General features: G+C 40.4%; 1 protein-coding gene across 27 annotated transcripts in view; it reads left to right on the forward strand.

Moving 5' to 3' along the window:
• MAGI1 (membrane associated guanylate kinase, WW and PDZ domain containing 1) overlaps positions 1-15,606 on the forward strand; it is a 612,719-nt gene that overhangs the window by 482,344 nt on the left and 114,769 nt on the right. For all 27 annotated transcript variants that reach the window (XM_082344623.1, XM_082344625.1, XM_082344631.1 and 24 more), the window contains one exon: positions 8,652-8,858. In XM_082344623.1, the coding sequence (XP_082200749.1) occupies positions 8,652-8,858 (207 nt within the window). The remainder of the gene's footprint in view (positions 1-8,651; positions 8,859-15,606) is intronic.

The following is a 15,606-nucleotide window of genomic DNA, read 5'->3' on the forward strand; positions in this document are numbered from 1 at the left end:
AGTCTGAAGTCAGGGAGCCTGATTCCTCCAGCTCCGTTTTTCTTTCTCAGGATTGCTTTGGCTATTCGGGGTCTTTTGTGTTTCCATACAAAGTGTGAAATTTTTTGTTCTAGTTCCGTAAAAAATGCCATTGGTAATTTGATAGAGATTGCATTGAATCTGTAGATTGCTTTGGGTAGTAAAGTCATTTTCACAATGTTGATTCTTCCAGTCCAAGAACATGGTATATCTCTCCATCTGTTTGTATCATCTTTAATTTCTTTCATCAGTATCTTATAGTTTTCTGCATACAGGTCTTTTGTCTCCTTAGGTAGGTTTATTCCTAGGTATTTCATTCTTTGTGTTGCAGTGGTAAATGGGAGTGTTTCCTTAATTTCTCTTTCAGATTTTTCATCATTAGTGTATAAGAATGCAAGAGATTTCTGTGCATTAATTTTGTATCCTGCTACTTTAGTAAATTCATTGATTAGCTCTAGTAGTTTTCTGGTAGCATCTTTAGGATTCCTTATGTATAGTATCATGTCATCTGCAAACAGTGACAGTTTTACTTCTTCTCTTCTGATTTGGATCCCTTTTATTTCTTTTTCGTCTCTGATTACTGTGACTAAAACTTCCAAAACTATGTTGAATAATAGTGGTGAGAGTGGCCAGTCTTGTCTTGTTCCTGATCGTAGTTGAAATGGTTTCAGTTTTTCACCATTGAGAATGATGTTGGCTGTGGGTTTGTCATATATGTCTTTTATTATGTTGAGGTAAGTTCCCTCTCTGCCCACTTTCTGGAGAGTTTTTATCATAAATGGGTGTTGAATTTTGTCAAAAGCTTTTTCTGCATCAATTGAAATGATCATATGATTTTTATCCTTCAGTTTGTTAATATGGTGTATCATATTGATTGATCTGCGTATATGGAAGAATGAAAGCTCCTGCAAGGACGGGTGAGGACCTACTCAAGAAGATCCTTCCCTCCTCACTCATCTGACTTCAGAGAGCTAAGCACATCTTTTAAGAATTAAGCTCCTTTAGGAAAGCGTAATTTTGAATCCTGCCAAAGAGGATGTTACTACAGAGGAGAGGCGATCTTCTTTATGTACATTCCGTGACATACGATAGGGCAGACAAGTAGAGTGAACCAATAAAACCTCAAGATCTGATAACCTTCCAAATATTCTTTCAGGTCCAATATTTGTTTGGGGTTTAGAATTGCCGGGTTGTAAAATTTTAAAGCTGGAAAGGCAGTAGAGCTCATCTCTTCAGAAGACAGAACTGAGATCCAGAGAGAGAATGGTCTAAGATGGGGTCCCCAACCCCCTGGCTGTGGACCGGTATGGGTCCGCGGCCTGTTAGGAATTGGGCTGCACAGCAGGAGGTGAGTGGTGGGCGAGCAAGTGAAGCTTCATCTGCCGCTCCCCATTGCTCGCATTACCGCATGAACCATTCCCCCCACCCCCATCCGTGGAAAAATTTTCTTCCACGAAACCGGTCCCTGCTGCCAAAAAGGTTGGGGACTGCTGGTCTAAGACACCAAAGAGAAATAGGGACAAAACCCGGCTAAATGCCCCTCACTCAGGTCATGTCCCAGGCAGGACTGGGATGCCAGTCTTTCCTGAGTCTGCTGCCTGGAAATGGATACTTTTCTTGTAGAGTCTCTTACTAGTTTGTACATTCATTCATTTATTCATTAAAGATAAAATGCTGAACAAAACCAGACATGAGCATTGCCCTTATGGGTCTTACAGTCTAGTTCATGAGACACATTATTCAAACAATCTCAGAAATAAATATACATTTGTATGTATGTTACAGGTATCAGGATATTTAAAGGAGACCATATGATGGGGAGATTTGGTGTCTTTGGGGTTGGGAAATGCTTCCCATGGAGAAGCATTATAGTATTGAGATGAGCTCTGGTGGTTGAGCTGGAGTTAGGTTGCTAGATTTAGCAAATAAAAATACAGAATACCAGTCTTGCATTTTATCTGGCAGCCCTACATGGAGTTAGCTTTAGACTACGTTGGTAGTGGTGGTGATAAGTTGACTGAATCTTGAGATATATGTGTGATTGTGTGTGTGTGTGGGGGGGGTATGCTCTTTTATTAGGATAGGTATCTTAGAAAATACTGTAATTTTTAGAGGAGTTACACATTATTTTATCAACAGTATGAGATGTTTATGTGGACTTGGTTATCATAAGAAGGAAGTAGAAGATTCAGGTGATGATATTCCTCCTAGGATGACTCCTAGTTTCTGTCTTAGAAAACTGGGTAGATGCTGGCACCGTTTGCTGAGATAAGAAGCGCTGGAAAAGGCCAGGTTTGGTGTGTGTGGTGGGGGGAGTGGGGTCAGGGGCTCCATGATGAAATTTTCCATCCCCTTCAGCTATAATGCCTGGTATATGATGCGTACCCTCGAACAGAGTAGAGGCCCTTCCTCACTGTGTAAGGAACCTAACTATTGCCCCTCACATGGTATAAAAGTTGTGAGGGGAGCTCATAATTGGTCTTGGCTCTGCAATTTGAACCAACTTCTCATTCTGTCACTGGATGCAATCAACATCAAGGCAAGTCAAAGAAGACAAGGCTAAATGTGTCTTTCCTCCTTGGCCCAACTTCCTAATTGTGACACTGAGCTAACGTATTTGATAAAGCTCTTGAAATAAATCAGCAGCACCATCTCCTTTTTGCCTTGCTTTCCTTTTATTTTTTCCTGTTGACATTTGTGCTCAGTAAGACAGGTTGCTGCCTCAGCCAGCCCTTGGGGCTTCTCCGGGAGAGAGTTTACAAGGGCTGAACTATTCAGTGGGGTGGTTCCAAACATGCCTGTTTTACAAATGCCTCTGGGTAGAAGAGGCTGATTATACACTTTGAGCTTGCAAAGATTGCCCCTCAGCATGGAAGTGCGGTGCCAGTGTGACATTTCCAATTGGAGTTATGGGTTGCATATCTCTGCATGTTAATTACGAAGGGGGGGGTGTCAGCCTTCAATAATGGTACTGTTCTGCTTCCTAGAAGGTCTACAAAAAGGCAGCTGCCAAGGGTCTACTTTGAGGGGACACGGAGATAAAGCAGGGGTGAAGAGAGTTCTTGTTTGTCATTGAGGAAGACGAGACCATCTGGAGTCCTGTTCTTTGGCAGGCCTCAGCAGCCGTCTGTTGGGATAAGCTCTGTTGGCAAACTCCACCATGCAGTGTTCTCTGTTGATAACGAAAGAACCAAAGAAAATCTGTGTGACAATTGTCCGTTCCTCTGCCTGTGAAGACGAGGAGGCTGAGGCCAGGGATGTTTCCCTTAATTTTCTGCTCAGAGATCCCCAGCAATTCCTGGAGTCGAGAGCATAGATGATCGGGACAGATCCATGTTTAAATGCCAGTCATCACTTATGCATTGTGTGAATCTCAATTTCTTCATCTGAAAATGGGAATATTGATGGTTTGTTTTTTTTTTTCTGTAGGATTGTTAAAGGTTAGAATTAGTGAATGTGTGGCTAGTGACCTGGTAGGTGCACAATAAAGGTAACTTTTTGTTAATGTTGTTCTTTATTTTTTTATAAATTTATTTATTATTTATTTATGGCTGAGTTGGCTTTTTGTTGCTGCACGCAGGCTTTCTCTAGTTGCGGCAAGTGGGGGCTACTCTTCGTTGTGATGCACGGGCTTCTCATTGCGGTGGCTTCTCTTGTTGCGGAGCATGGGCTCTAGGCACTCGGGCTTCGGTAGTTGCGGCGTGTGGGCTTCAGTAGTTGTGGCTCATGGGCTCTAGAGCACAGGTTCAGTAGTTGTGCCGCACAGGCTTAGTTGCTCCGTGGCATGTGGGATCTTCCCAGACCAGGGCTCGAACCCGTGTCGCCTGCAATGGCAGGCGGATTCTTAACGCTGCACCACCAGGCAAGCCCTAATGTTGTTCTTTAAATATATACTTTGATAACAATGCCATCTTTTACATCGTAGAGCTGTTATCTGCTCACAGCATCAGGTGCAGTTTGAGACACTGGGGTTTATTACATGCTAATATTGTGCCAGCACAATGCTGAGTGCTTTATACACGTGGTCTGTTGACATCTATCTCTGTTAGGTGGATACTAGTCTTTATACCATGAGAACTGAGGCTGGAAAGAGAGAGGTCCTTTACCTTAGGGTGACAAAGCTGTTAACTTATTTTGCCCTTTTTTGGTCTTAAATTCAAAGGTAAATGGCACTGGCAAGAACAAACCTCTAATTATAGGACTTGGGCTTACTGTCCTTCTGTGCATGCACATCATAGATTTGTAGGGTGGAGCAGGTCGAAAAAGGAAGAGTAAAAAGAAAGTGATGGGAGCCTGGCCACCTCAGGACGTGTGTGTTGGCTAACACGGGGACTATCGGATGGTCAGGTTCGTGTCTCTTAGAAATGATGCAGGGAGTCTCTTGTGCATACTCTCTGTAAGGTTTGTGTTTCTCCCATGGCTAGGCTTGGTCTGATGGTGACCAGAGTGGAAATGATTGATAAGGTGGAGAGTTTCCCGGAAGGGCGGGGTTCTGAATTTAAGTGCCTGGGCGTCCAGGTAGGTGGAGTGAGAGAGTATATAGGGCTGGTAGAGGCAGTGCTGGTGGTAACTGTGGCAAATGGGGGAGTGCATGAGCCATCTTGCCCTTGGTTGCATGGAAAGACAACGTGGGATCATGGCATGACCCCATCAGCCAAAAGTGCAGGGTCCAAAACCAGATTCACCCAAAATCAATTCACTGAAAGACCAGTCTGTGAATTATAGAGGATTTTTGAAGTTTAAGGTTTTCTTCTATCCCTCCTGTGTGCATGCCCCTTTATCTGCCAGGACCTTTGCATTGCAACAGCCTTAGGGCACTCTTCTAGATTGGGGCCCAGATGTTTGTCTGGCAAAGGCTGGGCAGACCAAGGGTAGGAGCCAAAACCTTTGTGCAGAAATCCTTAATTCAGTGAGTGTGTTCCTGGTGAATTTGGTCACACACTTGTCACCAACATTGCCTATAAAAGACAAATCCAAAGAACCAGACCTTACAGTTTGTCAAGCAGCACCTCCCAGTATATCCAGATTTTAATCAGAAATATTCAGTTTTTAAATGTTGGTCACTGATTCAGATGATTTTTAAAAATATATCTGCAAAGGAAAGTTGAACCCTCTGCCCTTAGAAAACCACGAGATAGAAGCTTTTCTGTAAAGGTTGTAGGCAATACGGGAAATTAGAAATGCTGGAGAAGTTTGAATAATTACACCGTCTCATACTTATAATACCTTATAGTTTACAGGATACCTTCAAGAATGTTACATCATTTGATTTTCATGATAATCCTGTGATGTTGTTAGAGCTCATGCTACCATTCCCACTTCACAGAGAAAGTGAGACTGAGAGTAAATAACTTGCCCAAGGTTATTTGGTCATTGGTATTGCTTGTTCCTTTATATCAGTAAAGGAATGGTACTCAGTTACCATGTGGCAAGCACTTCAGACACATTGTCTCATTAATCCTTCCAACAAGGTGTAAGGAACCTCATTTTAAAGATTAGAAACATACACTATTAACATTAAGTAGCATTTATCAAGCCTCCTTGTAGTGAAGCCTTTTATGTGTGCTAAAGGTATGAAATGGACTGTCTCATTGTATTCTCATAATAGGCACGCTAGGTAGAAACTCGGTATTCTTAAAATTCCCAATTTTACAGAAGAGGATGAAGATTTTTTTAAAAAATGGTTAAATGACTTGGCCAGGGTTATATAACCAATTAGCAGTGAAGTTGGCATTTGAATCCCAGGCTGTGTTCTTCCAAGATCTTTGTCACTGCCATGTGCCGAGCACTGCCAATGCCTATACATTAGATTAACCCAAATGAAATTGCTGATATTCGGCAGTTTGTCTTTTACAACAGCAATTATGTACCGTTCAACCTAATAATATGTACTTTATCTGTCTCCAATTGATCTTAAAGCTAATTTCCAGAAACAGGAAACAATGATGAATAAGTGGGTTGTTTGGGGGAGTTTGTAATTGCATTGAGAAATCTGCTAATCATTTATTAACCTCAGAAAGACCCTGAACTTGACAACTGAGGAAAATCCACACATATTTGTCAAATTTAACTAGAACTTTTCTTTTTCACACATTTATTTCTGTCATAAACTGAGGATGCCTAAGTTTTAATTGATTTTTAAATGACAGTAGTTTCATGAACATTGCCTTGGCTTAATGGCACTGAAAATGAGTGATAATGATTGCAAAATTATAACTATAAAATTATGAATAAAGGGTCCTATCTTTTAGTCACATCTTTCAGTGTAAGATTCTTATTTGCAGACATTGGTCTTACTTTAACCTCTAACTCAAAAATGTACATGATGTTTTGGTATAATAGTGATCATAAGGAATTAGAATTGATTCGTTAGAGGTTTGTCTCTATCTTTTGTCCACGATGAAGATTACTGTGTAAATAGTTAGCTGTTTTACTTACCTAAACCTCACTAACGGTCTTCAGTTCATGAAAATAGTCAACGCTGCAGTTGTGTTCCAACTTCATCAAAGGTACGGTTCATCCTTTGGTTGTAACCTCTTTAGAAATACGGGTTGAGTCTTGGTTCATACATGTGTTCATTCTTCCCTGTGCTTGTGTTACTCCATAAAAACACACATGGATGCCTTTTCTTCAAGCTGGTTCTGTTCAATCCCTATACCTTTAAGTTGGAAACCTGAAAGAAGTTTTTTGAAGAGGTTGAAATATTACCTTCTGTGAAAGAACTGTAATGATTGAATTGAATACAAGCCACCAGAATGCACTTATCAGGTTTCTATTTGGTTTCCTTCAAATTCAAACATGGTGCCCGGTAGTCTACTACTGCTCTTTTTAATATGCATTTTCAGGGTTCCCCTGCTGAAACACGCTGTTTACACCACTCTCAAAGAAAGTGGGTGCATATACTCATAAATTTGATGATTCATAAAATATTTTAGAGAAATCGTGTTAAGAAAGAAATTTTTAATTATAAAGATAAATTTAATGGATATAAATTCTTTATCACCTATGTGTCTCATGCTAAGCAGCATACTACTGTCTCCCTTTCTTTTTGTGCTTGTATAATAAAATGTGTATTTTATATAATTATGTGCTGAGGTTAGACAATGCGGTAAGATTCTTGGGAAGAAACTGTGTACAGGATTTGTTATTATTTACAAATTCTACTTTACTAAGCATAGAATTACAAACGTTACTTGGGCTTTTTTTTTTTTTTGGCTGCGCTGGGTCTTTGTTGCGACGCGTGGGCTCTTCTCGTTGGTGGTGCACGGGCTTCTCTCTAGTTGCAGCACGCAGGCTTAGTTGCCCCGAGTCATGTGGGCTCTTAGTTCCCTGACCAGGGATAGAACCCGCATCCCCTGCTTTGGAAGGCAGATTCTTAACCACTGGACCACCAGGGAAGTCCCTACTTACAATTTTTCGAAGGGCTCAATATGATCTATCTTCCTGGCCTTACTCCTTTGATGTGAGAGGGTGAATGGATCAATGGCATTCTGATGTTGATGTTTTTTTATCATGTAGTCACTGAATATTATTGATTATAAGCTGTAATTTTCAAACTTTGGCCATTCATGACTCACCTTCATGGTTTTGTCTATATCTTAACATAGTATCTTTTATTTACTTGAAGTTTTCTTTAAAAGAACTCAATTTTTACCTTAGGTGTTCAAAAGGAAGCTCATCGCTACCATTGCTATTATTTACTCAATTAATTTCTTATTAATTATAGCTGCTTTTTTAAACTTCAGGTTTAACTGCAAGTTTAAAAAAGTCAATTTTATAAAGTATTGTTTTATCACTTAAGTTTTAGAAGTAAATGTTATATTTTACTACCATCACTTACTAGTTAGATTTTTCTACTGCATATTAAAAATATACACATATTAAAATAAAAATTAAAACGTAAAAACCCATCCAGGTACCACTCAGAGTCACTTAGCACACACGACAGTCAGACCTGAGGCAAACTCTGGGAGAAGTGGCTAAAAGTGAAAATGGGCACTTACTAAACGAGTGACCCATGAGGGGTGCCACTGTGCCACTGTCGACACAAGAGTTTCCTGTTAAAACTGGGTGAGGATTTGTTCCAACCACACATGACCTTGAGAGTCAGGCCTGCCATTCAGTTAAAGCGGCGCCACGTGGTGTTCACTTTCTTTTTAAAAAAATATTGCCCTGGTTCCCTGTTGAGGAGTCCCCTTATTAATGGAGGGTGACCTCAACTTTGTTGGCCTGTAAGGGTGCCGGCAGTAATGAATTTGTTATTTTGTGAGCCACTCTCTCTAAATTGGATTCCGCATTATGCTGGTGCATATATGTAAAAAGGTGACCGATTGAAATTCAAATGTAATGAGGATGAAGCTCTGCCATTCAGCACAGACGCCTTTGTTTTTAGCCCTAGTAGGTTCTTTGCCCCATCACAATGCAGCTTGCCTCCTGGCTTCCGAAATCACCATGTCTAACTGGGTAGGACCGACAGGTTTTCTAACCCATTCCAGAAATGAAATGCAGTTTGTTCTGGTTTTCTAGTTAAAAAAAAAATTTTTTTTTAATGGGCTAAGAGATTTGGATTTGCAGTCTTGAGAATAACAAAGTATTCTTTCTGAAACATGCAAATGTGTCTCTCCATCACCTAGGAAACTATTATGGGACACCCAAACCTCCTAGCCAGCCACTCAGTGGGAAAGTGATCACGACGGATGCCTTGCAAAGCCTTCATTCTGGCTCCAAGCAGTCAACCCCAAAGCGAACCAAGTCCTACAATGATATGCAAAATGCTGGCATAGTCCACGCGGAGAATGAGGAAGAGGACGATGCTCCTGAAATGAACAGCAGCTTTACAGGTAAAGACCAGACGATGTTCCCCCTCGGTGGACTTAGGGAAAGAGCTCTGGGGGAGGCTTTTGTGAAGAGTCACAAGAAGGTTTCTATTCTCAGGAGGAATTTGGAAGGATCGCCAAAATTCAAACTCTGACCACACGGTGCTTGGGGAAGAAGAGATGGTCTTTTCCCTGGTCTGTTTTTCATGCTTCTTGGCAAGAGTATTTTAACTTCACCCAGCTATCTTAAAGGGGCAGGAGGGCAGTGTTTGTAGAAGGAGATCAAGAATAATCAGCATCCTTTCTTTCTCTTCAAAATGATATCTATAAGAATCTATTTTGTTCATTTATTACTTAGTCTTGACACTGCTCCATAATTATGGCTGATTGCTTGTAAAGACAAATAGGAGAATTTGTTTAAAGTTTAATATCACTTGATGCTGTAGGAAGGCTAGCAGCCTCCTTTTTTCTCATACCTTTGCAAGTAGAGATACAGTGGAAATAAATCATGTGTTAACTTATGCAAATTGTACTATATTCCCTAAGAGGGAAAAGACGAAAAAGTAATAAATACTATAAGATTATATACTGCATATGTATTTTATATTATATAGCATATATTACTCATTGCATTATATTTTTATATATGCATTCAGGGCTATCTACGCCCAAGCTTAGGTAGGCTGTATTTTATGAGGGGATCTTCGAGGACAAGTCCTCTGGATAAGGATGTACAGGTTAGGAATTGCACGTTCCCTGGAGGCACCGTTCACAGAGGCTGTGATATATGTTCCTTGGGTTAGTGCAGTGACCCAGAACTGTTCAGTAATGTTTTTGACTCTTTGGGGGTTTGACCTTATATAGTAACGCAAAACATCGCAGCTGAGTAAGACATGAGTTACTCCAGTCGATAACGTTGTGACTTTGAAGACCGCTTGTTTTTTCTGTTTTTCCTATACCTATTTTCTTTGATATTTTAGAGTTACAGCTCTGTATTTTCCTCCTTGTGCTACCAAGTCTACTAGAATATTTAGAAAAAAGTTTGTGTTAGTTGAATGCTTTCTCCTGCCTGTGTGGGCCTTTCTGAAGCCTAAAATTTTTCATTGCAACAATTAAAAAAAATTTTTGATGGCTTATCATCGTAACAGTAGCCCAACCCTTCCACAAGAAGCACTAGGGAAAGGAGGAGTCCTGGCTTGCTGTCCTAGCTTTGTTCATGGTAGCTGTCTTATTATGAACATAGTCTCTAACTGCTCTCATCTGTAAAATGACTGGTTAGGATTAAATCACATCTAGGTTCCCCCTTCCAGCTCTAAGAATTCGAGTCCATGAGAATTTCCATTTTCTCAATTAGAATGGATTAGGCCAAGTGGCTGACCTACAGTTGCAATATCTGGAATAAATTTACCCATTGCTACATATTTGTTTATTGGAATCAGTTAATTTCATCCACTTCAAAATATTTTATCCATTTATAGTAGTCCTCACCGAAATGAAAGCAGATTATGAAAAAAAAGTCAATACTTCCTTGAAAAAAAAAATAGCCATTATTATTATTATTATTATTTTTTTTAATAAATTTTTTATTTATTTTTGGCTGTGTTGGGTCTTCGTTTCTGTGCAAGGGCTTTCTCCAGTTGCGGCGAGCGGGGGCCACTCTTCATCACGGTGCACGGGCCTCTCACTGTCGCGGCCTCTCCCGTCGTGGAGCACAGCCTCCAGACGCGCAGGCTCAGTAGTTGTGGCTCACGGGCCTAGCCGCTCCGCGGCATGTGGGATCTTCCCGGACCGGGGCACAAACCCGTGTCCCCTGCATTGGCAGGCGGATTCCTAACCACTGCGCCACCAGGGAAGCCCCCCATTATTTTAATGTCTTGATCTTCCAACAAATAAGGATAGCAAATTATGATATAACCCAAAAATATAGATGTGGGCACAGAAATAGAGAGACCTTGGGGGTAACATGCATCGAAACAGTTCTGCCAAGCTGACTGGATGGTCCCCAAGAAGCTTGGGTGCCTTTATTTGTCCTCCATTAACTGAGTAGATTTCTCCGTACAAAGCAAGAACAGAGTAGGGATAGTTGAGTGTAGGTCTTGATGCTTTTCCAATTTCTAACCACTGTAAATCTCTGTCTGTAGAAGCCAGGCCTCAGAAAATCTGACCTCATAACATCCCTACTTGAACTCCTGGTGTTGGAAAACAAAAAACAAAAAAAAAACCTGGGCCCGGGTCATCATTGCTAAAGGCAGCCTGATCATTAGTTTCTGCACAAAAAAAGAAAACCAAGTGGCGCCTGATGGGATGCATGGAGAGAGACTTGATTTTGAGATACACAAGTGATGGGGCATCTTCAATACGGAAGGGATATTTTGAATAAATGCCTCCTCACTTACCAAACTACAAGTATGACAGCTGACAACATGTCATACCCTGACTCATATGAATTCTTTCAAATAATTGAGACTACCCAGTCTGTGGTATGTGTATCAAGCTAGCTGTGTCAAAGCATCTTGTGCTCCGAACCTCTTCAAGTAGCAATCCACCAGCTGCTTCGAGCACAGAGTGGCAGTACCATAATGGAGTCTTGGCTCCTGGTTGAGCCAATTGTGATAGAGGCATGAGTGTCAGATTCAAATGTACAAACACTATGGAGCTATTTAAAATGATATTTACCAGGATATTTTTAATAACAGGCTCTTGGTACAATCTCAGCTGACTTCTGCTTGGGTCTTTTGAAGGGGGCACAAAATGTCTAAATAACATGCCTAAATAACATTAGCACTATCTACTGGTAAAAGAGCAGGGAGTTGAAGGCCAGGAGCATCCTGGGGAGGTCGCTTCTTCCTTCCTTCCTTCCTTCCTTTCTGCAACCAAAGATGGAGGCAGGAGCTGAGTAATAAGCAGTCATCCCAGATTCTCACCGTAGAACTTGACTGTTGAACACAAGGCAGTAGGACAGTCTCCTACGAATTATGCCCAAATTACAGGCCTAAAGGAGGCCCTGGAGAGAGAACACTATTTATGTGTGCTTCATGAAGGTAGACTACACTGTTGGGCAAAGCACACAGTTATTTATGCAAATAAATTAAAACATTTGTGAAAGTATTTTGTTCATTACAGACAACTTGAAAAATACATAACAAACCACCGCAACTAAAAAGTCGCTGATCCATCCATTAACCACCTCTAAGAGACACCAAAAATGTTACTTAATTGTGTTCCTAAGCTTGTTTTCCCAACAGCCTCCCTATTGTTGAACATTAGACTGCTGATGCTTCTTTTTCATTAGCAGTTAATGATATAATATTGCTTTGGAATGTCAAGAGGTAATGATATTACCAAAAGAGCTAATGGTTCCCCAGTGCTCTGTGGCAGGCACTTTGCTACGCTCTCATGCATATACTAGGGAGGTCTAATCGCTTGTCCAGTATCACAGAGCCAGTGAGGGTGAAAGCTGTCATTTCAGCCCAAAAAGTCTGACTCCAGAATCTGCGTGGCTCATCCACTATGTTATTTGTGTTTTAAGTCAAGTTTATTAGCCTTTTGTAGCCTCAAAGGTTTTGACTGGTTATGTACACAGTGAGGAAGGCACATAAATCTGAATGCGTGTGTAATTTAAAATAAGCTCCAGAATGTATGTTTGACATCAGCTTATGTTGTCAAAGTCACCTTCAAATGCTCCCAAGTGTGTCTGTGTATGTAAATGCTTGGGAAGCTTCTGATTTACCATGAATGAAAATGTTTTACATGTTTACTTATGGTTATGAATCATTTTCACATGTATCCTATAAACCTCCTGGAAATCTTGAGAGATAGGCAGCCTAAGTATTATCTTCCCCATTTTGCAGATGAGAACACTGAGGAATAGCGTGTGTTAAGCTCACTAGACAATGCAGGAATCCAGCCTCCTGTTTGCTTACCCAGTCTGTATTCCAGTAATTCATTCTACCTGTCCTCTTTGGATGCATTGGCGGTCTTTAGTAAGAGAGTGATAGCAGTACTCTTAAATGTTTGGTAAATTAAATGAAAGAGTTTTTGAAGTCAGAGCATGTGTAAAGTCAAAGCCATGATTAGGACTATGAAGTTTTGGAATCTGCTCTATGTCTGCCCCAATCTCTCATTTTTGGACTTCTGATTTTCTTTCAGAGAATGAGATTGTTTTAAGGTTCTCCCGAACTAGAAGGAAGAAACAGAAAACCAAATATATCAAGTTGTATACATTAAATATCTATCACCTTTTTTAAAAAATTAACCAGATGGAAGGAATTCTTTGACAATGTACATGTGTATCAAATCATCACAATGTGCATTTTAAATATCTTAGTTTTATTTGTCAACTATACCTCAGTAAAGCTGAAAAATTAATATCTATAGATTTTTGTATGTCAATCATATGTAAATAAAGCTTTTTTTCTTTAAAGAAGACACGGAAAACATATAAAATAAAAAATATTTGGATAATTTAAGATAAGGTCTAGTTGCTGGAGGGATTTCTTATTTCTCTAGTAAATTAAAATTACATATATATTTTTTCAGTGAGCTAATATTCCCTTCATGTAGTCGAGGTTTTGGAGTACTGGCAGGACTTTTTCCTCCCCTCTTCTTCCCCTCCCCTTTCCATGAATTGTGTACATTCAGTATTAAACCAAGTCGTTTCTCTTTTCATATGTAGTGGCCCACCTATGGCCACCACCCTTTTCCTGTTACATCCAGTTTCTATTAAAATAGGTTAATTAAAATGTTTCAGTAAAATTACTGAATGTCTACTATTGTCCCAGCATTTCTCTGACTCTGAAATATCATATTAATAGATGATCGCTGACCTTGGCCCTTGGTATTTCCAGTAACAGATCCCAGTCTGTTGAGCACTCACTGAGCTCCAGGCACTTTTGCAGGCGTTTTGCATGTATTGAATCGTTCCATTTTTGTGGTGTGTGTGTTATGCCCATTTTACAGATGAGGAAACAAATCCTCAGAAAGGTAAAGTCTCTTCTAAAGTCACACAGCTAGAAATAGGCACACTATGATTTGTTCTGTGGTTTGATGTCAAATCCATCCTTTTTCTGCCTATTTGTAACGAATTGGCAGCCTGAGGGCCAGCTCTGCCCTGCAAACAAAAATTAATAATAACAACTTTAATGAAGAAGATAATGTTTACTGTACTGAGTGCTTTACATAAACTAATCCTCCCCACAACCTTGTGAGGTAAGTACTGTTATTATCCCCACTTTACAGATAAGGAAACTAAGGCACATAGAGGTTGAGTGTGTTTCCCAAGTCAGTCAAGAGTAAAGCCAGGATTCACACTCAAGCAGTCTGGCTTCAGAGTCAGTGCTTATAATCACTATCTTTCATTTTCTTGCTTGTGCTACACCACTTTATTTTTCAAAGGAATTAGGATTGGAAAATTAGAAGTTTTTGCATAAAAATATAGATTTCCACCTTCTCTTGAAAAAATCAGAAATCCGGAAACGCTGAGTCCACTTTCCCCCAGGATGCTAATTGCCTGGCACTGAGTTCTCTGCTCCCTTCAGAAAGGATACACCCTCTCCAGTGTTCTAGACATACATCATTTGTGTCTCCGACCTGGCATCAGTGGTCATAGGAATCTGTACCCTGAGGCTGCACCGTACCCTGGCGCATTGCCAGCTGGGCAAAACCCCTCCTAGAAGCTAAAGGTTCTAGTGATTTTTTGTTGTTGAGCACTTTTTCTATCTCTGTCTTCAAAGTGTAATGCTTGTACTTGAATCTCCATCACCTGGGTGCTCTCAAAATATACATTTTTGAACCGAATTCCAAATCTGTTGTCTGAAGTAGGGAGCCATGTCTGCATTTTAGCAATATCTCCAGGGACTTCACTGGTAGCACAGTGGCTAAGACTCCACACTCCCAATGCAGGGGGCCTGGGTTCGTCCCTGGTCAGGGAATTAGACCCCACATGCATGCTGCAACTAGGAGTTCACATGCCACAACTAAGGAACCCACGTGCTGCAACTAAGGAGCTGGCGAGCCGTAACTGAGGAGCTCACATGCCACATCTAAGACCTGGTGCAACCAAATAAATAAATAAATATAAAACAAAACAAACAAACAAATCTCTCCAGGTGATTCTTACATACGTTTAAGCTTAAGAAGGGTACCTTCCAATGACGTACCAGAAATGAATACATTTTGGCTCCTAGAGAATGAAGGGTGAATCTTTTAATTCTTGCCATGTTTTGAATTTTTGTTATTGATTAGTAATTTCAAATTTTTTCTTCCATAGTGGGCTAATTTCCTCTTTTTCCTTCAAACTTATAGTTGTTTTTATTAACCTGCGCTCATGGGTGCAAATTGTAAAATCAACTCAAATCGGTTTCAGCAGGAAAGGGAATTTAGGAGATCAAGCAATTGAAGAGGCCAGGAGTACATGAAATCAGAGAGGCTTCATCAGGGGTATTAGGTGACTTTCTCTGTATTTCATCTTTCCTCTACATGAGTTTAATTTTCAGACAAGTCTTGCCAAGCTTTACAACATGAGACTCTATCAGCTTAATAACTTCAGCATCAAGAGGCTACCTCTTGCTTGATAGTTCCAGCAAGCACTTCCATGCCTACATTAGTTTGCCTTGGATCATGTGCTTGATCCAGTCATAAAGGCAAGAGTGATATGGGTGTGACTTGGGCCCACTGCATGAACTTGGAGTGGGTATAAGTCAGTCCCCACCTGGACCACATGGACCTTGAATGGAGGAGATGATTTCCAAATGGAGATCTGAGCGGTGGTACC

This window comes from Balaenoptera borealis, assembly GCF_965194805.1.
Source record: "Balaenoptera borealis genome assembly, chromosome: 12".
NCBI classification, from domain to species: domain Eukaryota; kingdom Metazoa; phylum Chordata; class Mammalia; order Artiodactyla; family Balaenopteridae; genus Balaenoptera; species Balaenoptera borealis.